Source organism: Eurosta solidaginis, chromosome X, assembly GCF_040869045.1.
Source record: "Eurosta solidaginis isolate ZX-2024a chromosome X, ASM4086904v1, whole genome shotgun sequence".
Taxonomy (NCBI): Eukaryota; Metazoa; Arthropoda; class Insecta; order Diptera; family Tephritidae; genus Eurosta; species Eurosta solidaginis.
This window is the reverse complement of record NC_090324.1, coordinates 23,987,551-24,012,325: the sequence shown is the minus strand read 5'-3', so window position 1 is coordinate 24,012,325 and position 24,775 is coordinate 23,987,551. Positions and strand designations below refer to the sequence as shown.

Below are 24,775 nucleotides of genomic sequence, written 5' to 3'. Positions count from 1 at the left end.
ACAAAATTAAATCAACACCGTCGGCAGCCTCTCCGGTTCGTTTTAAATTCCAACCTCCCACACACCGCAATCTTGCTGGTTTTTGTGGAAACACATAAGCTGCTCGAAATCACAGAACTAAATACTTTGCAAAAAACGCTCTCGTCACTCCATGTCATTTGACTAGTCATCTTACGGTGATGGGTTATATTCGTAGTCACATTTGCATGGGCGTGGGTAGGTTTTGTGACCAGGTGTTTTGTAGGGTAATAATATAATACACAACTGACGAAATGCATGCGCTGCAGCGAAAACGCGCATCACCCAACCAACCTCACGGCCACTGGCCCTGGTACATCCATAAAAATGCCACAGTCGCCCTGAGAGCGACACGACACGTTATACGCCGGAACGGAGACCTCGGCCTCTTCGTCCAGCCCAGAAAAACCTCAAAACCATCGAGTCTGGAACGGAGACCTCTGCCTCTTCGTCCAACCAACAAAAAAACCGCAAATCTGGAATGGAGACCTCGGCCTCTCCATCCGGAACGATAAAAACCACAGAATAACAAAAAATGGTGCCAATCTGGAACGGAGACCTCGGCCTCTTCGTCCAGCCTTACTGGCCATCGACTATACACATATTACATTCTGAATTTCTATATTTAAGAATTATGTATAATTCAATGGCAAGAAATATTCACTTACATCTGTTCATCACCGTTAACTTTTATCATCCTAGCTTAGGTGGCATGCTAGGCAAGTCGGAAAGGATTCCCGGCCATTTTGCGTCGCAGACGAACTCCTCATTTAGATTAAGTTTAGTGTGTAAGTCTTATAATAATTTTTCTCGTTTCAGCGGAGGTCATTGGCGGAAAACGATGTTGCGTATCGCAAGGGGGGCCGGCATGTTTAGGCAGGATGCCTAACTTTTCCGCATCTGATTGCGACCCCCCCAATGCATCGCTGCAAATGGATACTCGATACTCGAATTAATTTATAACCACCCACACCATCACCCTCATGCATGTGCATGCATGTACATGCACGTGTATGTGTGCTTTTTTGTCAGCACTCATGCATATGCATGTCGGGGTTGATGTGTGGGTGCCTTTCCCCTCCAAAACGGAGGATTTTGCGGGTCAACGGTTGTAGCTTGCTATACAACCGGCCTCTTTGATTTCAACAGCCAACCAGTTAACATCTGCCGCCAGCGATCTCTGCCGTATTTCTGCGTTTATTCAGGTAATATTTTAACTATTGCTAGTTTTACATTTACCCAATAAATCACATATATTATAACGAGAAATCTCGTCTATTTGCTTATTTTCATTTCCAACCCACTTACTCCCGCTGAGATCGACCCGGTGCGCCCACCTCTCCAGGATTAGACGCACACCGGCCGAACAGGTTGTGTCTTTGTGCTGATATGCACTTCAGCCTGGCTTCCTAATCAGAGGGGAAACAAAATAACTTAGGGACCACAATATAAAGGACTCGGAAAAAAAATTAAGGGATGCATGTGTACTAACTTATCATTTTATTCAAATATTATTTTTATTTTATGTATTTAATTTCACTTTATTTTTACTTCATTTAATTAAAATTTTTTGTTATTTTTTTATTTTATTTTCATTTTAATTTTACTTTAATTTAATTTTATTTTATTTTAATTTTATTTTATCTTATTTTATTTTATTTTATTTTTAATTTTATGTTATTTTATTTAAATTTTATTAAAATTTTATTTTAACTGTATTTTATTTTCATTTTAGGGAAATTATTTTAAATATTACTTAATATGCACATTATCATTAGAAATTTGGTATTTTATTATTATTTCGCAGTTTTATTTTATTGTTTCATTTTATATGATTATTTTATATTAATTTATTAATTTTTTTTTAATTTTATTTTTGATTTATTTTCACTATTTAATTCACATGCACATGGGTTTAGAAAAAAGGGCTTCACTGGACTCACCTATTAAGCTGCTGGACAGGGTACGGGATATTGGTTCCTTAAAAAACCAAACTAAAAAACTTTTGGCACTTTAAAATAAATTTTACTAAACACTTTCGTTTATGTTCAAGTCACTTTGGATATTGAAAGAAGCCGTTTGCTCATTTCGTAAGCAATCCCCACAAGCTGAAAGTTTCCCGTTTTCCTTTTTCACTCAAAGACGAAGGACCCCAACACACACAATCTGACATTGGCGGGATACGGAATCTACAAATTTACACGAACTATCTCCACATATACTAACAGATACATATTCGTACATCTCTATACATGTGTTTTCTTTCTACCAGTTACTAACACATGTATACATAGCTCTGTTGGCGTAAGCAAACAGATACCTAAGTAGATGTTCGAATATGATTAACCCTGCATTAACCAACAGGCTGCCGCTACATATTACAGAAGATTTGTACCTAATTTCGCAGAGTACTCAAGAAAATTAACTAGGCTTTGCAAAAAGAATGTTTGCTTCGACTGGCCAGAAGAATGTCAAAAAGCTTTTGTCTACTTAAGGGAAGCATTAATCAGCCCAAAACTTTTGCAATACCTCGACTTCAATAAAGAATTCTGCATAACAACAGACGCTAGTGGGTATGCTTTCGGAGCAGTCCTTAGCCAAGAACACGATGACAAATAGTTACCAATCGCTTACGCTTCTATATCCTTCACAAAAGGTAAAACAAACAAAGCTACAATAGAAAAAGAACTAGCAGCAATCCATTGGGCCATAACCTTCTTCAGACCATATATCTATGTCAGAAAATTCCTCATTAAAACCGACCATCGCCCTTTAACATACCTTTTCTTGATGAAGAGTCCTTCATCTAAGTTAACACGAGTGAGACTCGATTTAGAAGAATATGATTTCGAAGTGGAGTACATTGCCGGAAAAGAAAACCACGTCGCGGACGCATTGTCTCGCATTAACATAACAATTTAAAAAAAACGTCAGTGGAAGCATGCAAAATACTGAAAGTCACAACTAGATCAGCAGCTAAAAATACCAAAAATAATCTTAAAATTAAAGAAAGTCACACAGAGAACCCCAAAATATATGAAGAGATAAATACATTTGAAGTAAAAAGACTAGTCGGGTTCGTTTTCAATCCTTCGAAATTCTATTTCAAAAAAGGAAAGAAAATTTGTAGCGGTTTTGATACAAGCAACCTAACTATTGAGGATAAGATTGACTTAGGACAATTCTCGAAATTTGCTCGAAAAAGAAGCCAGCAATTTAGGCCTTGTACGAATACAGTTGTCCTTAGGTGACAAATTGTTTAAAAGTAATTATACAGCAGTAGGAAAATTTATTGAAATAGGAAACAAGGTTCTCAAAAAACTAACAATTGCACTAACCCTAGAGGTTATATACGTGACTATTCCCGTGAAAATTACAGAAATTCTGCAGAAATATCATGGCGATCCTATTAGTGGTGGCCACCCAGGAATAAATCGCATGACAAATAAGATCAAGCAGAAATATAGCGGGCTAAACATGAAAAAAGACGTAAGCAAATACGTAAAGAGCTGCGTCCACTGTCAGAAAAATAAAAGAAATAAGCATATAAAAAAACAATGACAATAACGGAGACACCGCCGAAGGCTTTTGATATAGTATAATGATTTGGTAGCAATCCCAGTCCCGAGTAAGCATGCGATAACAGTTGCTAAAGCTGTATTCGAGCATTTCATTTTGATTTATGGTCCCATGAAAACAATCGTAACAGATATGGGAACCGAATACAAAAATAACATATTCAAAAGACTGTGCAAATTGCTAAAAATTGAGAACAAAAACTCAACACCATACCATAATCAAACTTTGGGCACTGTAGAGCGTAGTCATAGAACGTTTAATGAATATGTACGTTCATACATCTCTAGTGACAAAGATGATTGGGATGAATACCTCAAGTATTTCACGTACTGTTACAATACGACCCCATCGACCGTACACGGGTATTGTCCTTTCGAGCTTATATTCGCGAAAAACCCCCCGACCTACGAATTCCTAGGCGAAAATAAAATAAGCCAATTGTATAATCACGAAGATTTTACAAGGAAGTTAAATATAGACTTCAAATAGTACAACAAAGAGCTAGAAAATTAGTGAAAGAAACTGAAGAAAAACAAAAATTTAATAATGATAAAAGTAGCGCCAGTAAGGAAATAAAAATAAGCGACCTAGTGTTAGTTAGAGAAGAAGCAGCTCATAAGCTGACAATATATACAAAGGAAATTATAATGTAAAAAGTAAAGATAGAAATAATAATTATACGTTAATATCTAATAGGATAGGAAATAGCGACAGTATAAACAAAATAAAGAAATAGTAATCCACAAAAATAGGCTTAATCTAGTATAGAATATTTACTAGTAATACAATTGATTTGAAAAAAAAAAAATAAATAATCAAAACAATCGTACTATAAGCATTCCAATTTACTCAACACCATAGATACGCAAGAAAGAAAATGTAAATAAACAAAAGAAATAATACTTTCCAATTTGCTGGCTCGAGGTCTATGTTTTTCTTGCAAAAACTAATAAAACACAAGTTTTTCGTTCTGCCAATATATTTCGAATTACCGTCGGTAATCGTCTTCAGGACAAACTAATAATAACATAAAGCATTAATATAATAAATAATTATCCTTACAACAAATTTATTCATATATGTAAATACATTTATTTACACGTTTGTACTGCTTAACGTGGAGTATAATACTGTTTTCACACAGAAACTTAATGATCTCATTTCACCTGCTAATGAAATCGTAAATTTTTTGCTTTCACACAGAAGTAACTGCTCGATTAGTATGAAGGATGAGACGGACAATCATGGCGGAACGATACAAGGTGGGAGCATGGTTACATACCTACAAACAAAAAAAATTCTATGTACTTGTAAATTCGATGGACAAATGTCAAAATCGTACTGCGCTGGCAGTTGATGTATCAAATCAAATAAAAAAGGTTATAATCAGCTGTTCGATGCGGCCACCTTGTATCGTTCCGCCATGCAGACAATGACATTTGCTTTGGAAACTAAGAAGCGGAAACGGTAGCGGAACCCTGCCAGCAGAGTTGCATTGTGCTTTTGACTTCATTAGGCATTCGATTAACTACTAATGAAATAATAATAGATTCAAATTTTGTAGGGAAGATTGCGATCAATAAGCGTCTTAATGTAGAAAATTTCCTTTATTATTCAATAAGCCGTCTGTGTGAAATTAGTATAATACTAACTCTTTTTTGATAACAAAAATCTGTACGCCTGTGCTACGTTCTCTACATCAGATTTGTAATTTATTCTCTTGTCTGTCTGTGTGTTAATTATGTGCAGCGTTAATAATGTGAATCTCTTCTTGTATTGTTTTTTTTGTTGAAGCACAGAAGCTTCATCAAAGTTTGGTGAGTGTTCATTGCTTGCACAGTGGGCCATTAAGGCCGTTTTATGGTTCTGTGTTTATTTACAATATCTAAAAACAGATTTATGTTGTGCTAATCTGCTTTTTCATTTTGATTTTGTAGTTCCTACATAAAACTTGTTACAGGATTCGTTGGCATTACTTTTGCAAGGTATTTTATATATAATATTGCTGTTTTCCGCGGTTGGTATTTTTGACTTTCTTCTATTAAAAATGTGTTTTAGTGTGTTTACTGGTTTATGGGCTATTTTTATTTCGTTTTTGTTGTAGCAATCTGATTTCGTTAGCCGCTCTGATAATTGTGGTACATATACTGCTGACTTGAATATCTTTGGCTCGTCTACTATTTGATTTAGGGTTTCTGATACCGTTCTTTTTACTAAGGAATTTATAATACTATCCGGAAAACCATTATTTTTTAATATCATTCTAATTTCAGTCTTAATTTCTCTGCGGTAAGTGTCGTCAGATATTTGTAACATTCGTCGAATACAGCCTCTCGCTTTATTAATTATCATCGGTTTTGGATGTTTAGAATTATAATTGAGGATTCGTCCTGATGTTATAGGTTTCTTATACCACTTTAGCATTATTTCGTTACCATGTCTTATTATGATTGAGTCCAGGTACGGTAAAAAACCTATAGCATCAGGACGAATCATCAATTATAATTCTAAACATCCAAAAACGATGATAATTAATACAGCGATAGGCTGTATTCGAGGAATGTTACAAATATCTTACGACACTTACCAGAGAGAACTTAAGACCGAAATTAGAATAATATTAAAAAAAAATGATTTTCCGGATAGTATTATAAATTCGTTAGTAAAAAGAACGGAATCAGAAACCCAAAATCAAATAATAGACGAGCCAAATATATTCAAGTCAGTAGTATATGTACCACAATTATCAGAGCGGCTAACGAAATGAGATTGCTACAACAAAAACGAAATAAAAATAGCCCATAAACCAGTAAACACACTAAAACACATTTTTAATAGAACAAAGTCAAAAATACCAACTGCGGAAAAAAGCAATATTATATATAAAATACCTTACAAGTTTTATGTAGTAACTACAAAATCAAAATTAAAAAGCAGATTAGCACAACATAAATCTGTTTTTAAATATTGTAAACAAACACAGAACCATAAAACGGCCCTAATGGCCCACTGTGCAAGCAATGAACACTCACCAAACTTTGATGAAGCTTCTGTGCTCCAACAAGAAAAACAATACAAGAAGAGATTCACATTAGAAATACTGCACATAATCAACACACCGACAGACAAGAGAATAAATTACAAATCTGATGGAGAGAATGTAGCGCAGGCGTACAGATTTTTGTTATCAAAAAAGAGTTAGTATTATACTCCACGTTAAGCAGTACAAACGTGTAAATAAATGAATGTACGTATATGAATAAATTTGTTGTAAAGATAATTATTTCTTATATTAATACTTTATGTTGTTATTAGTTTGTCCTGAAGACGATTACCGACGGTAATTCGAAATATATTGGCAGAACGAAAAACTTGTGTTTTATTAGTTTTTGCAAGAAAAACATAGACCTCGAGCCAGCAAATTGGAAAGTTAAGAAGAAAAGTTCGATGAATCAGTATTTTTTTTTTTTTTTTAAGAAATAATAAATACTAACCCATGTTGGCGTTAAGTGACTGGTAAACAGATTTTAAGTTGGTCGACACACTTTATGCAAAACATTATTCCTAATCCTATGCAATCAACCATAGAAAGTTAATACAAAGAAAAATGTACAAGGAAAAGGACAATAGAAAGAAAAATAATATCAGCAAAAATCACACATGTCAAGCAAATGTAAACGGATATAAAAATAAGTAATCAAACTCTTCACGCTTAATATCAAGTTACCGCAATACAAAAATTACAATAGAAAACTAAAAGCAATTAAAATTTTGTAAACTCTAAATGGGTCGTTAAGTCACTTTAACGATCACATAAAATTGTTCTCAAGTGTATGTGACTCTTCTTAAAGGTGGATGGTGTGGCATTACCACAATACAAGATATTTGTATTTATGTAAATTCCAGAATAAGTCCAGCTTGTAATGCAAAAGCAAATGAATTTCACTTTCGACAACACACGAATAACTAATAGCGACATAGTCAAATCGGCATAGATAAGTTATATTGAACCCAGCGGGGAGCCGTATCTGTTTACAGTTGTTTAACCCATAAGCGTCACACTCACCAACCTACGTATTGATTAGTATGCCTGATCGACAGCGTCGGTTTGTCAGCGCGACCGAACAAACGTTATTACATAGCTAGGTAATAAGAATATTATACTGACTAAGTATATAGAAATACAATGTAGTTATCTTTAGTGTGTTAGTATTGTATGTAAATATTGTAATAGTATTGTAAGTAATTTTTCTATAAAAGAGAAAGTATTCAGTAATAAAGAACATTCTGATGTCAGCGCTGAACATTCGCGCACAACCAAAATCATTTTGTATTTTATTCTAAAAATAAGTTATTACAATAGCGGTGATGCAATCACCGATAGTGAAATATCGTTCATCACTAATAGCTATCCAAATATATCAGTGATTGGCGATATTTCTTCACTCGGTTGTGTTTACTTTTAGCTAGTTTGCTCTTTCAGGCGACGTAATTTTGAATTGATATTTTTATAAACGACGTTTTGATCTGGTTGGCTGCGAAAATTTTGTTGGATTAATTTATTAAAAATCCGTTTTAATACCGAGTGAAAGATGAGAGCAAATAACAGTAAAAAGAGAAGTGAAATGTGGCAGTTTTATGAGCCCATAAATGAAACGCATGCAAAGCTCGGTGATAATTGTAAAAGTCCCCGTTCATATAAATATTTCCTGAAGTGTATAAAAGAGATTGAATGACTGAATTTTTTTTGTTTTTAATTACAAATGACGCCAAATAGACCTGGGTCTTTAGGATTGGTCTAAGATTCGTTGCCTGTGTAATTCCTAAGTTAATACTTCTAGGCAGTATCCGTTAGCAGTTTTATAAAATTTGCGTTTTTGATGGAAAAATAAAAGAATTATAGAAATATATATCACTCGTCTTATTGTAAATAGATGTAACTCAAATTTTAAGTTTTTTGGGAGAATGCAATTCAAGTTTTGTCAAATATATGGTTGAATTCTCCGGCTAATTTCTAGGGCACTAAAGTGGGCGGCTAATTTTCTGTTAAAAGATATTTTTATAATAGTTTGAAGAATTTGATATTTTTTCTCTGCATTTTTCAATTAAGATTAACTCACTTTACTATAAAAACATCATGGACCCAAATACAACTTTCAGAATAAATTAATACGGAGTATTTCTGAATACATCGGTGAAGTATAAAAATAATAGTAAATAAATCACGTTTTTATGGTATCACATATACAGATTTATTTCAGATTGATTCATCTTACATTTAAAAATCAAAGCATTTTCAATTAGCAAAATTTATATTAAAAGATTTGTTCGACTAGAAAGTTTACGCCGTCCTGACTCCACACCAATTACTACCCCAATTGAATTTTTTAATACTGTCAAAAATTTATTTAAAACAATGCAATTTGGTTTCTGTTCCAAAGCTGATTACCAAAAAGAAAAAGATTTCCTAAAGGATCGTTTCGCTACAGCATTAAATGTAAAGTTGTATCGACTTGTAATGAGAGCGATTGTAAAATTTTTAAGTAATAAAAAAACTGACCTAATTTAAAATATAAAACTACATTTTCATAATATTTATGCCATTTCGAAGTTTTATGTAGTGTACAAATTTTTGTTTCACAAACTTACTGTGCGTAAAAATCAAAGATTTATTCAACATTAAATTTTCAAATTTCTTTTCTCGAAAACAAAAAAAAAAACATTCTTTTAAATTTGAAGGGTAGGTTAAGAACATATTCAAGTTTCTTTCAGATTTTTTTAAACAGAATCGGTGCTATCCTTTATTACTTTACACTGAAAAAATTTTTTTTTATTTTTCAATCATATTATTTTTCAAAATTTTGAGGACATAAAATTTTTTTATAAACATTTTAACGTAGCAAATGCTACGCCACAATATCTATTTCCTATTTAGCGCCCACCCCTAACATCACATTTTCCGTTTACTGCCCACCCCTAGTAGTGTATGTACCGACATACATATATACATACATACCGGCCGAAAAACCATCGCGCAAGCACAAAGAAAGCCAGCGAGGGTGAACGCACAATGCTTGGGAATTTTCATTCGTGGCGCCCTGTGCGCGACGATGCGAGCACAATTCCCAACGTGTTCATAGTTACCTATGAATAAAATGATTGGCCGGAATACACCAGGCACACTTCGCCGTAGGTAGTGAAGTGCGTGTCGGCCCTTTGGGTTAGGAGGGTGCGTTACACGGTCGGTTCCACCGATGGTACGCCCCCCTGCTTATCGGGCACCCCGCAGGTTTACCCACATTTCCGGTGAGTAAGACGGAATTTACACCCCTTATTACTCATTGGAAAGGTAATGCACGAGCAGCCTTCTCGGGTAGGAAGGAAACCCGTCCCAACGCAAGTGGCGGGGCGGATTTCCCCACTACCCTGGCAGACTGCCCGAGCCAATATAAATACATTGTAGGGACCCCCTTTGGGTCGACGGGGGGTAAAGTTACAAGGTCGGTTCTGCCGATGGTACTTCCCCCCAGGCCTATTGGGCAGCCTTTCCCATATTCCAGGGACTCCCTTCGGGTTGAGGTGGAGGGGGGGCGTAAAGTTACAAGGTCGGTTCTGCCGATGGTCTTCATCATCTGACCCACCGCGAGCTAGTACTCTCTCTCTGCGGAGAGCCGCCGTCCTTGGATTATAATATATTCTCAGCGACACTACTTAGGGAACATCTCTCTCTCTCTCTCTCCTGGATTCAAGGTTGTGGATACTTTAGCCTGAGAGCCGCGTGTGTGTGTGTGTTCGAAATCAAAACACTAATTTACTGTGTATTTATTTAGGTGGGGGAAGTGGGACCTCCATCCGACCCTGGATTGACTTGAGCATACCTCAGCCTTTGACCAAACCCACCTCATAAATGGCGCCCGAGCAGAGACCCGTCTCCTCAGGCGACTGTGCCAAAACCAACGAGAGCACAAACACTGCAGGAACGGGTTCACCGAACACACCACCAACAATTGACACAAAGATAAGCGAAACAACCACCACCACGCTCAACGTCGAATCTCTAGGCTGGATTTACCTGCTGAAGAAGGAGAGGCTAATCGAAGAATGCAAGCGCTACCGAATTCACACCGAAGGAAATACCGTCGCCGAATTGCGCAGCATACTCAGCGCATACGTCCGAGACCATCGAAAGCGTAAGTCAACAGAAAATCTTTTGAGAGAGGTAGAGATGGAGATCGCCGCCGAAGAGGCCCGGCCAGTCACATTTACGCAAAACACCATGCCGGCCGTCACAATCAAAGCAATATCCTCCCAGCGCGAGCAGAGCGGCATAAGTAACACGGAGGTCATGAATACAGTCCGCCGCTGGGATGTAAATTACGCTGGGGGCGACACATTATACGACTTCCTGGAAAGGATTGAGGAACTGGCAGAATGCTATCTGATTAAGCCAGATCAACTCCTCCCAACCCTTCCAGAGATAATGCGTGGCAAATCCCTTCAATGGTTCCGCCTGCGAAAACAACAACTACACACATGGGCTGACTTCCGCTCCGAAGCCGGAAAATTCTTTTTGCCGAAGCGACACACTAGCCAGCTAGAGGACGCTATCCGCCAAAGAAAACAGACGAGCAGAGAAAAGGCCAAAGACTATATCCTCGCCCTCCAGATGATGATTCGCCGCCACCCGACTTTGTGCAAAGAAGATTATCTAGAACGCATATACGACGGACTACGGGTGGAGTATCGACTTTTTGTGAAGCGGGGCGAGTTCCAAACGATAGAACAGCTTATGGAGCTCACCGGCGAGTACGAACTACTGCGAAGCGAAGAAGCCAAACAGAGCCGACTGTTAGCACATAGGTTAAGCACAGTAGTAATCGAGGAGCTGGAGGAGCAGAATGGTCAAATAACCCACGTTACGATACAAGAAATACCTGCTGGCGATGCAAGAAACGCGGACACCGCCGCTTCCATTGCACCAACAAAAGACGACTTTTTTGTTCTAGATGCGGCCGAGACGGAACGCTCTCCAGGGATTGTGCATGCTACGGAATGAACCGAAGTAACCCGATAACACCCGCATTATTATCATCCGTAGCCAAAGGGAAGGGAAACGACGGACGTTTTTACATACAGGTGTCCATCGAAGGATTGATGTGCCGCGCCCTGATCGATACGCCACCGTGACATACAGCAATGAAGCCGTGAGAAGGCATCTGGAACAACGAAAGATTCCACCGTTATCCAATCGTCGCAACGTGCAACTCGCCGGCCAATCATGCATTGCGAGTACCCACTCCTACCCGGTCAAGGTCAAATACAATGGTCAAACAGCTAGTACGTTGGTATCTTTTATCCCTAATTTGGCCGAGAGTGTTATCCTGGATATGGACTTTTTGGCAAAGCGCAACGTTACCGTCTCACTGGATGGAAAGCTCCTTACCTCAACCGGTCCAACGAAGGCAAACGTACCCGCAACCCTGCATTATATAAGGGAAGCGGAACACCTTAACGAAGACCGAAAGAGAGAACACCTAGAGCTCACAAAAACACATAAAAAAACATGCACACACCTAAAGGGGTTAAACACTGCCGCAGAAAGCAGACACAACACACCACTAAAACAACGTTATTATCCGGCCATACTCCTCAGCGATAATGGTGAGCAACTCGTCACTAACGCCCCGGCAACGATCCTGAGGGATCATAACATCACCCATCGATTTACTGTAGCGTATGCCTCCCACAAAAATCCTACCGAACGGGTTATCAAAACAAGGGTGGCACAACGTACGAAACAAGACGATCGGAACTGGATCCAAGAACTACGAAATAAATTTTAACCGCAAAGTCGTCGGGAAGAGAGAAGCACGAATAAAAGATGCCATGCCCGAAGAACCGCCTCCATTCGACGCAGTACAGTGGCCTCTAAATAAGCCACGAATACTGAACATTAAGACATTCTGGGGCCCGCCATTAATAGCCGGCCATCTAAACGCCATCGTATGCGACAAACCAACCACTGGTGACACTATACCGTATGCACCATCCCCAGAGCCACACGATACTACTAATGGAAACCACGTCCAGACTTCTTCGCCCAGACTATGGCTAAATCGCAAAAGGGTGTAACACGGCGCGTAGGGTGGACGAAGATCACGCCATAATCAAGCTGAAAGAACACTCCAAGATGCTACGATTCGCTGGCTGAGGAGAAGAAAGATCCGACCTAGTTTGATAAGTTTTCTATACATGAAATGTAAATACCTTAATTTTGAAATGTAAATTTAAAATGCAATATAAAAATGTACATATGTACCTATATACCTCAATCTTGAAATGTAAATTTAAAATGAATTTCGTACTTGCAATGTAAATTTAAACACAAATGAAATGTACACATTATTGTTGAAAAAAAGAGAAGAAAAAAAACATCAACGAACACATATACACACATGTCGGCCGAGCCATCGGATTCAACCGATGATAAAACATACCTGGGCTCTGCCCATGGTTGTTCAGGCCTCCGCGAAAAAACCCTAGAATGCCACAACCTTTCGTCCTCTGTAGTAGGAGGGGGACTGTAACGTAGCAAGTGCTACGCCACAATATCTATTTCCTATTTAGCGCCCACCCCTAACATCATATTTTCCATTTACTGCCCACCCTTAGTAGTGTATGTACCGACATACATATATACATACATACCGGCCCAAAAACCATCGCGCAGGCACAAAGCAAGCCAGCGATGGTGAACGCACAATGCTTGGGAATTTTCATTCGTGGCGCGCTGTGCGCGACAATGCGAGCATAATTCCCAACGTGTTCATAGTTACCTATGAATAAAATGATTGGCCGGAATACACCAGGCACACTTTGCTGTAGGTAAGTGAAGTGCGTGTCGGCGGCCATTGGCGGTCGACAAGGGGTGTCCTTTGGGTTAGGAGGGTGCGTTACACGGTCGGTGCCACCGATGGTACGCCCCCTGCTTATCGGACACCCCGCAGGTTTACCCACATTTCCGGTGAGTAAGACGGGACTTACACCCCTTATTACTCATCGGAAAGGTAATGCACGAGCAGCCTTCTCGGATAGGAAGGAAATCCGTCCCAACGCCAGTGGCGGGGCGGATTTCCCCACTACCCTGGCAGACTTCCCGAGCCAATATAAATATATTGTAAGGGCTCCCTTTGGGTCGACGGGGGGTAAAGTTACAAGGTCGGTTCTGCCGATGGTACTTCCCCCCAGGGCTATTGGGCAGCCTTTCCCATATTCCAGGGACTCCCTTCGGGTCGAGGGGGTAAAGTTACAAGGTCGGTTCTGCCGATGGTACTTCACGTATATACAGCTCAGGTAAGAGGTGAACACTTCCCAACGCCTGCGGCGGGACAAACTCCCCTACTACCCTAGCCGAATACCCGAGCCAATATATTGTAGTTAGTTAGACTAGCCTCATACTAATGTCGACACTTCGTCGTAGGTACCATCATCATCGCCTTCCGATCCTCGGACATCCCATCCCGGAGTCTAGCCACCCGTTGTCATAGCTATTTGGAGAGAATCACCGTCATCCAATACTCTCTCTTCGGACGTGATCCTAACTACCTCCGTCATTACTACCACCGTTATCACCCCTTGGCGAGAGCCACCGTCGTCTTCACCATCTGAGCCACCGCTCTCTCTGCGGAGAGCCGTCGTCCTTGGATTATAATATATTCTTAGCGACACTACCTAGGGAACATCTCTCTCTCTCTCTCTCTCCTGGATTCAAGGTTGTGGATATTTTAGCCTGAGAGCCGCGTGTGTGTGGGTGTTCGAAATCAAAACACTAATTTACTGTGTATTTATTTAGGTGGGGGAAGTGGGACCTCCATCCGACTCTGGATTGACTTGAGCATACCTCAGCCTTTGACCAAACCCACCTCATAACATCAATAATTTTAAAGACTTTTTGTAGTAAAAGATTTTTTTCTAAAATTAATAATTTAAAAGATATTTTAACTCAAAAAAAGCTTTCAAAAATTTTCAACTGTCAATAAAATCCAAGCAATTCAAAAGTTTTTAAAAAATATTTTCACACACTATTCTAGACGTCAAGTACTACATGTCTTCCGAATTTGAAGAAAATCGGAGTGGAATGCCTCATATGTGTTAGTATTCGTATATTAGTATTCGTATATCAGTTAGTTAGCGAATATTAACACATTTGTACCAGTAGGGTACTTAAATATTAAATGGATATATTTCTTTGAATGCTTATAACTTTTGTATTAGTCTATCGATTTTGTTGAATGAAAACTTATTTTTTTTTGTATAAAAACAGGGTTTAGAGAGAAAACACAAATCTGCAAAAAAATAAAAAGATTTCGACATCCTCGCAAAGTACAAATTTTTTTATATTTTTACAAAAAAAAAAAAAAAATGGGAAAAATCCGTAATAATTGTTCGTTATCCTTGAATCTGCAGGGCCTAGCAAAACGTGTTGCATTCACAGTTTATAGCAAATTTTATTTAAAAGCTTCAAACCGTTTTGGAATTGCTCAATTCGTTCCTGAGATATATATGATTAAGGGGACCCAATTTATTTTTTTTGGAAAAAACCGTTATTCGTAAATATCTCAAAAACGTTACCATAGAATTAATAATAACCTTGATTTTCAAAATCAGGGCGTGATTTTACATAGGAATTTCATAATGGCGTCTCTGGTGCAGAAAAAAATTGGAATTTGTGATCCAGTGTTCTTAATGTTGAAGAGAAATCTTAATAATAACAAGTAAGGACGGGACTGTCTTCGGCTGTGCGGAAGGCTTCATACCTTTCATGAATGGGGCTGAACAATAATCTTATCCCGTTCGTAATCTCCAAATAATCGGATGTACAAGATAAGAAAGATATAGTGAACAGATGTACATACCTAAACGATTTTTAAGATAAATATAAAATAAAAAATGGCAAAAAAAAACCCCTTATGTGAACGATCGGTTGTATGGGATATATATTATATATAGCTCCGATCGAAATGATTTGTACAGAAATCTTCTATGATATATTAGAATATATATCACCGAGTTTCACGTTTATAATTTCTAAATTGCGACAAGAATGACCAAAATCGTCTTATCTGTACAATCGGTTGTATGGGAGATATATGTTATAGTGGTCCGATCCTACCGGATCAGGCAAATGTCTAATATAATACAAAAAGCCATCCTTGTGCCAAATTTTATTGAGATATCTCAAAATTTGAGGGACTAATTTTCGTTCAAACAAACAGACGGACGGACAGACGGAAGGACGGACAGACGGACATGGCTATATCAACTCAGTTCGTCGCCTTGATCAATTCGGTATACTTAATGTTGAGTCTATCTTCTATATGTCTCAAACATCGGACCAAAGTTAATATACAATTTCATGTTCATGAAAGGTATAAATATATTTTATAAATATTAAAAGGGAATATGTGTGATACTATAAATACTAGGCCGGGTCGATTTGTGGGGAGGCAAAAAAATCGCCCATTGCTCTATAAAAATCGTATTCTGGGGTTCAAAATTAGAAACTTTGCCGATGGAACCATTCCTCTAAAACGAATTCTGATGTCCCCCAATTTGGGTCGAACTTTTGGGTAGGGGCAAATTTTGAAAAATCCCACTTTGACCCATTTAGAGTGCTCCAATCGAGTCCAAATGTATGACCGACCCCCACTAACTTTGGAGGCCCGACCCACCGATGCCAGTGGCACACCCCCTGGAACCCCCTGGGGGTTCACCATACAAACATTTCAAAAAATCGCCGGTTTTGCACTTTACATGAAAAAATCAGCGAAATGCCTATGTTTTTTCTTTTTGGAGTTTATTTTTCTCTTTAGAAATTTATTTAGTCAGAACATATATAAATGAAAAAATGAATTTAAATTAGTAATAGGAAAGAAATTAAAAAAATTTATTAGAAATTAGCGTTTTTACAACAAATAATCGGATGTACAATATAAGAAAGATATAGTGAACAGATGTACATACCTAAACGATTTTTAAGATAAATATAAAATAAAAAATGGCAAAAAAACCCCCTTATCTGAACGATCGGTTGTATGGGATATATATTATATATAGCTCCGATCGAAATGATTTGTACAGAAATCTTCTATGATATATTAGAATATATATCACCGAGTTTCACGTTTATACTTTCTAAATTGCGGCAGGAATTACCAAAATCGTCTTATCTGTACGACCGGTTGTATGGAAGATATATGTTATAGTGGTCCGATCCTACCGGATCCGACAAATGTCTAATATAATACAAAAAGCCATCCTTGTGCCAAATTTTATTGAGATATCTCAAAATTTGAGGGACTAATTTGCGTTCAAACAGACACACGGACGGACAGACGGAAGGACGGACAGACGGACATGGCTATATCAACACAGTTCGTCGCCCTCATCAATTCGGTATACTTAATGGTGAGTCTATCTTCTATATTTCTCAACGTTACAAACATCGGACCAAAGTTAATATACCATTTCATGTTCATGAAATGTATAAATATATTTTATAAATATTAAAACAGAATATGCGTGATACTATAAATATTTAACTACTATATCTTAATTTTAACATCAACTTTAAATATTAATATCTAAGTTTGCGAAATTAACTTTAATTTGTTACTTTAATATAATAAAACGTATTGTATCTATAGAAGTGTTATGTGTTTATTAATGAAAAATCTACAAATTGGGGGCTCAACCTATTTGAACACCGAAAAAAAAGTGTGAAAAAGTTAATAATAGAAATGTATTAACAAAAGAAAAGTGAGTGAAAACGTTAATAAAAACTAAAATTTATTTACGAAAGGAAAACTGTTTATGAAAAGTGAAAAGAAAAATATTACAAAAGGTCAAAACCCATAAGAAACAAAAATAATAGTAAACGGTGTTAAGATGTAAATGCGAAAGCTTTTTTTTTTTTGGTATTTTGAAACAAACTGTACGAACAAATTTACATAGAACATAATTTGTGAAAACTGGCTCGAGGTCAGGTTTATTAAAAAACACAACGTTTTTTTTTTTTTGTTTTTCCCGATATATTTCAACCTCCTTCGGAGATCGTCTTCAGGGGCTACAACAAATATTGTACAAAGAACTTTTAATAAATATATTAAACACTAGAACTAATATATATATACATACATATATGAGTTCAATTTAAGTTTTTATCAGCACCTGCTTAGTTAGCCGTGCAATTTTGAACTGTGCTTCCAAGCGTCTACTAAGTGTCGATATATGTGTGCCTAGTTATATACGTCAACTTTGTAATTTAATCTCTTATCTGATGGTGGATTTGGAGCATTTCCAATGTGTACTTATTTTTATTATATTATTTATTTTTATTAAAATTCTTTTCGCTCTGTAATATGACCACAGCTTCAAAATCTGGTCGGTGGCCTCTCTCCACACAGTGAGCCGCTAGCGCCGTTTTTTGTGTATTATTAGATGTTCTACATTTTATGTCTGATCGATGGCCTGCTATTCTTGTTTTAAGTTTGTTTTTTTGTTGTGCCTACAAATATCTTTTCACATGTATTATTTTCGCCACCAGCACACGGGATCTTGTATATAATTTTATTTTTGTCCAAGGTAACCACTTTGCTTTTCATGTTGGTAAAGAACATGTTAGTAGTGCAGGCTGGTTTATGTGCTGTGTTGGTGTTTCTTTTATCATATATATCCGAGTATTTTATTCTTTCGGATAAGCCTGGTATGCATATCTTTTATTTATAAATTGCTGTTTTTTTAACGTATCCTTGCCTTTTTTGGTGATACGCCTTTCTCATGTATTAATCCTGGTGGGAAATCGTTAATTTTTAGGATTTGTGTTATCCGCTTTTTGTTTTCCGGGTGGAACATTTTATCGCTAGTGCCTAATACCCTTTCGCTAAAGTTTTTGGCCGTGTTAATTATCATGTTCCTCGGATGTTTGGATTTGAAATTTGTTATACTACCTGACGACGTAGGCTTTTGGTACCAATTCTATTTTATTTTAGTACCGATTTTGCATCTCAAAGAGTCCATGAAGGGTAATCTATTATCTACTTCCAGCTCCATCGTAAAATTGATGTCTTATGGTATGAGTTTAACAAGGCCTTTGTTTTTGCAACTCATCCTCTTTAACTATTGTAAAGACGTCATCTGTGTATTTCGTAAGACATCTCGTGTTGGTCACTTTGGCCAGAATCTCTCCCATGACGATATCGGCTATTATCGGTGATGCTGGGGATCCCATCGGAAGTCCTTTTAATTGTGTATAAATTTTGTCTTTATACTTAAAATATCTGTTTTCCGAGATGCAAAATGTCACTATTTCCATAAAAAGCTTTTTTAGAATATCCGTGTGTTCCATTATTTACTCCCACTTTGTCGGTATAGTTTCTATTGCCAAGTCGGTTGGTATACTTGGAAACAGTGAAACCACATAAAACGACACAAGACGTTCATCATCACATATATAGGAGTCATTGACCTTCTCTTTAAACTCTATTGCACTTTTAACCTTAAAATTGGATTTTCTTGTCAAGTTTTTTAAAATATTCGTCAATAACTTACATAAATTATATTATATTATATAATTATAAATTATACCTAACCTAACTTACATAAATTATAGGACGGAGCATTGATCATTGGGCAAATTGGCCTTAGGGGCATATTGTCTTTGTACACTTTTGGCAAACCATATATACGAGGTGAGAGGGCTGTATATGTAGTCATTTCGTATTTTTCGTTCATGGTTATAATACCTAATTTACATAACGTTTCCACCAATTGGTTATTTTTTGTCTGCAAACGTAGAGTCGGATCCTGACGTAATACTCTTTATGTAGGTAGATCCTCTAATATATCATCCATTTTTAAGTGGTACTCGCCTTTTTTCATTGCAACAGTTACATTGCCCTTGTCTGCATTTAAAATAGTTGTTGCGGCGGCAAGACCACAGATAGAGCGCGCTCGCAATAATGGTGGGGAGAAAAGAAAGGAAAAAAAAACACAACGATTACGTTATAAAGGATGCACAATAATGTTTATTAAAATAAAAGCAAATGCAAATTCAAAGTTATTTCACTTAATCACAATTCAATATTTCCGATGACGGAAGTGTAAAAATGAACTTTATAATTTTTGGTATTAAGGAAAGACTTACCTTCAGTGGCTTGGCTGCTGGCGGTTTCTTAGACGTTCGCAAAAGAAGTGAAAGAGGTAAAAAGCCTTTTGTTCGCGGTCACCGCCGAATCCTAGGCTTAACTATTATCCGGCGGGGTAAACAGTTATCGGTATAAACCGATATGTATAAATGAAAGATGTGAGGTAAAAGGACAACGAAAAGAAAAAGTTAAGTAATACGAGGGTGCACCGCCATATTTAGGCTTGTGGCCTAAACATGCCGGCCCCCTTGCGGCGAGCAACTTCGAAACGATCGTAACGCCCCAACAACCAAGTCCCAAAGGGCTCGCGAGAACGAATCTCAACTTAAAATTAACGAATCTCAACTTAAATTTAGGCCTGCTGTAAATGCGTATGGAAGAAAAATAGTGTTACCAGGATACATAATTCGACCGACGCCAGACGCTTACTTATTGAATGGACAGATACCCGATTATTGCTGGTGGGCTCCATACACTACCAACCCGAATATGGTGGCTTGAGTCAGCAGCCCACCGACGTTCGACGGTGGTGTGCCGCTAATCATTAGGCTGGCCTAGACGTCGGCACCTAGTGTGAGCCGGACAGGTGTAGACCGGTGGAAAGCTTGATCCACCAGCTTCATAAATTGGAATGGCGTGGCTACCGATGGATCCAGAGTTGCTGTCGGACTAAGCCGTGAATATCGCGACACCACTGTGGCCTGGGTCGTCACTGCTCCCGTTACCCCGTATTTCCCTCGCAGAACAAGCGTGCACTTCATGTGATAGGACGTGCCGGTACGCTCTAAGCCGAGGTCCTTTGCGAGATTCGCATCGATGATTGAATTCGGAGCGCACGGATCGATAAGGGCGCGTACTGCGTGGAGCTTCACTCCTGCTGCTATCCGAACGACCGCCGTTGGAGCTATGGCTACAAATGCGCGTGTAATGGTTGTTGCTAGAGGCGTCTCCCGGAGGCGTCCTGTTCTGAAGCCGGCTGGCGTTGTTGGTTGGCGCGCGAGCGTGGTTACTTGGTTACGAGCATTATACGGGGCCGCCCTGCCAATTGAGCGTCGTGACGAGCGGGACGGACGCGGTTCCGCGTCGCCACGGCGCCCCCCGGCAGAGCGGTGCGATGGGGGAAAGGACGTGTCTCCCCGCCATCCCCGCGTTGTAAGTTTGAAGGCTTTTCATGACGTAATAGCGGTCGGAAACGTTGTGGTCCTGAACCGCCCGGTGGTGTTGTTGCTACTATTGCAGTAGGATCTTCCCGTCGTTCGATCTCTTCGTCGGCGATGTCCGCTTCCCACCACAGGGTTTGTTCCGTGGCGTGGATGGATAGGGCTCCGACGGTGCTCTCTTCGCCATCACTCTCATGGGACGGTGGTGGAACGTCGTCGAGGTGTGTTGACGTGTGGTGCTGCTCGTTGCACCGATGACAGCGATCTTCGCTGGGACATGTCTTCCGTTGGTGGAATGGCGATAAGCAATTGGTGCAGTATCTCAAATCTTTAATCGTCTTTAGTAGATCCATGTTCGTCATGCCCCGGTAAATTGGGCAGAGCCTTATGCTGTGCGATTTTTCACATAGCCGGCATGGGACGCTGAATGTACTGCCGCGTGCCTCCGTCTTGGCGCGTTTATGGGACAATCCAGTCATTCTGGAATATCAAATTGTTAATAGAACATTCGTAGATGCCCTTGGGTTGGGTGGCTTATGAGCCGGTACTAGGAGCTTAAGTGGCTGAGATCGTGGTTGGCGTACTCGGGATGAATAATCTGATTAAGTTAGCCTGCCGACATAATGACGTGTAGTGGTTGAAACCACTGTTAGGTTTGGTAAAATTGCATTGAGGTACGTGTAAAAGTATCTTTAATTTTGAAAATATTTTCATCAGAATGAAAGTTCTGATGTTGAAACAATCAAGGAGTGAAATTAAGAATTATTAAATATAGACTTAGGACAAACTATATTTTTTGGTGGTACCCAGGGCAGGCAATACGCGATAATATACGGTATATCACGGTAAACCCGTGTGTTGTAGCGGCTCCTTGTAATTGCCCTACAAAATTTGGTCACAAAACTTACCCACGCCCATGCAAATGTGACTATGAATATAACCTTTGAATGACTGTAAAATGACTAGTCAAATGACGTCGTGCAGATAAAATGTGCGACAGATGTAAAGAGGCCTTTATTCGCTGTCTGGGAACACTCTTTGTGTTGATTTGGGCCATGTTGTGTGAGAATCACAAATTGTGGTGTGTTTGTTGATTTCAACACAACCCTGCCGGGGATAGCCCACACTATCAAGTGTGGTAACTTGTACAGCTGTCAGCTGCTCACTCTTCCAATCATTGGAATGAGACAGCTGTGCGGTGTTGCCCATTGCAGTGTAATGATACATAATGGTCATGTCATGATCTTATTTAGGGACAGTTCGCGTCTGAGTCCTAACGCGACATAAAATTTATAGTCTTTTCTAAAGGGTTTAATTTCTCCCTTGTTTGTAGTATCCAACGCACATATGACACTACTTTATACTTGCTTGGATTTCAAGCTGACAGGACTTACGAAACTTTATCGGAACCTCAATACACAAAAACAATTTCTATCATGAAAGCGAGACCACTATTTAGTGTGACATGTTTCTGTTTATGTTCTACATTTTAATTTTGCACTAACCTTTTTAACAATGAAATCAATGCAAATAACCGGGAGAATTATTTCGGTCTCGAGTGGTTCACTTTTTTTTTTTTCCACAAGAGAGTTCGTTTTGATTGTGTCTTTATGCATCAACTTGTCAAACTAAAACAAACCTTTCATTTATCGGAACCAAAATAAAGTTGTTCGGAAATGAGTATACAGACATTTTTGAATGAATTTTCATTACGAAGAAAAACGTATGATGGGTAAGTATACCAGTATCGTTCCTTTTTTTATAATTTTATAAATTTTCTAATTTCTTATTCTTTTGTTTCATTTCAGCTGATTATTGGTGGGAGAAAGTGAGATTACGTGGTGGGCACCACTTATGTTCCAGCCTACATTGTGCAGGCTTTCACATTGGAAATGTAAATATTACTATCAAACAATCCTTATACAATCTATTTCTGAACGATGAAATTAAGTCAGAAAACACGTGCAATTATTGAAAGCACTACAAAAGCTCTTCGTATGCGGTACCCTGAAATACGGTCAACCTGGTCATTCGGTACTCACCAATCCGGGTAATGGCTATGCCAAGTATAAGTGTCGCGCCACAACCGTTGAAAAACTACCTCTTGTGATAGCCACACGTTACAATATACCATTTCTGTTGAATAAACCAGGCTTCGGCAACTATGTGTTGGGTGAAATTTATGACGTAGATTATAAAATGCTCTCCTCATTGGATAACTTGGAGGACTGTCAAGATGTGTTTAAACGTGAAGTTCAAGATATGAACATTGGTGTAGGTGAAGGCACCGTTCCTTGTTGGGTATATTTGTTGCAAGAGTACCCGGAAAATCTTCTAACACGCCCATTTTACGCCAGTTATGAGAATAGTTCCACCCATCCTTATGTTATGCGCCATTTGCATACACACAAGCATCCACCTCAGGTAGATCTCGCCTACTATGTAGCACAGTGATCTATGTACGCGCTAACAATAATTGTACATTCACAATGTAAATTTTACTTAATTATCTACATACTTAGGAGTAGAGGAGTTTAGACACAAATTATGTTATTTCCATTTAAATAAGGTGAAAAAGTATGGGATGAGTTTGGTATGCCAAATAACTTCTTATCGATAGAGAGAGATTTATTTGGGTAATTTATGAATATTCGCTTACTAAACTGTAGTATTTATAAGCGAAATTATTTTTACGGTGATTGCTGATTTTCATAATATTGTTTCAAATAATATGATGAGCTTAATGATTTAAAACGTAAACGTGAAAGCTTTGATATCATTTCTCTAATATCGATGGAGTCATTTGCTTTGCCAAATAGCACCAGAAAAAACCAAAACTTATACGTACTGGTTCGATAACAAGATCAATACGCATATCTATGAGTTTTGTGGCGGTGCGTACACCGATTGCGAAAATATTACGCCCACGACGAAGTTCAGTAACGCTTGATGGCGCTGAAGAGCGTTGTAATGCAGATGAATCATTCTGTTCGATCGCATCCATGGAAACAACATTTAATGAATCGATACGCAAACCAGACAAAGAAAAATTTCGTAGTCTACGTGATCGTATTACGCGTAGCAGTAGTAAAAAGGATAAATACAACAACACAACAAATATATAGGCAACCACACCAAAAAAGGATGAAAAATGTGAACGCGAAATGCCAAGTAGTGGTTTTAAAAACGCCCAAAACGCCAGGTGTAGCGGATCGTTCTGATGGTCTGTCAGAACGAAATACATGTACATTGGATGAGCCACATCAACGCGATTTGGCATTGGAGCTGTGCGATGCAGCGATGACTCAGCAGCGAAATGGCTCTTCGACCACCAAATTAGGTAGACGCTTAACGCCCATACCAACTATGTATAAGGACCAGGTGTAGCGGATTGTTCTGATGGTCTGTCAGAACGAAATACATGTACATTGGATGAGCCACATCAACGCGATTTGGAAATGGAGCTGCGCGATGCAGCAATGACTCAGCAACGAAATGGCTCTTCGACCACCAAATTAGGTAGACGTTTAACGCCCATACCAACTATGTATAAGGAACAGGTACTTGTGTTGGGCACAGATGGTGTGGGTACTAAAATAAAGATTGCATAGCAGACTGAGCGTAAGGGAACTGCGGGTATCGACTTGGTGGCGATGTGCGTGAGTGATATTTTATGTACTGGTGCTGAACTGTTAACTTTTTCAAGCTACTATGCACGCGACGCATTGGTGGCCGAGCAAGGCAATGTAACACCCGCCGAAATGCAGCGTACATACACAAACAACCAACTAATTTAATATCTCCGTTTGGTTT

The 24,775-nt window shown here is 38.5% G+C and overlaps 2 protein-coding genes across 7 annotated transcripts in view; one reads left to right on the top strand and one right to left on the bottom strand.

Moving 5' to 3' along the window:
- The window catches only part of unc-13, a 4,182,017-nt gene that overhangs the window by 201,289 nt on the left and 3,955,953 nt on the right, over positions 1-24,775 (bottom strand). The window lies entirely within an intron of this gene.
- On the top strand, positions 23,052-23,653 carry LOC137234562 (troponin C-akin-1 protein-like). The gene has a single exon (XM_067758019.1). It carries the CDS (start codon positions 23,162-23,164, stop codon positions 23,414-23,416), a length of 255 nt encoding a protein of 84 aa, XP_067614120.1. The 5' UTR covers positions 23,052-23,161; the 3' UTR covers positions 23,417-23,653.

Coding starts and splice junctions, on each gene's coding strand:
- LOC137234562 (XM_067758019.1), top strand. CDS start 23,162: ATGCTCTCCTCATTGGATAACTTGGAGGACTGTCAAGATGTGTTTAAA.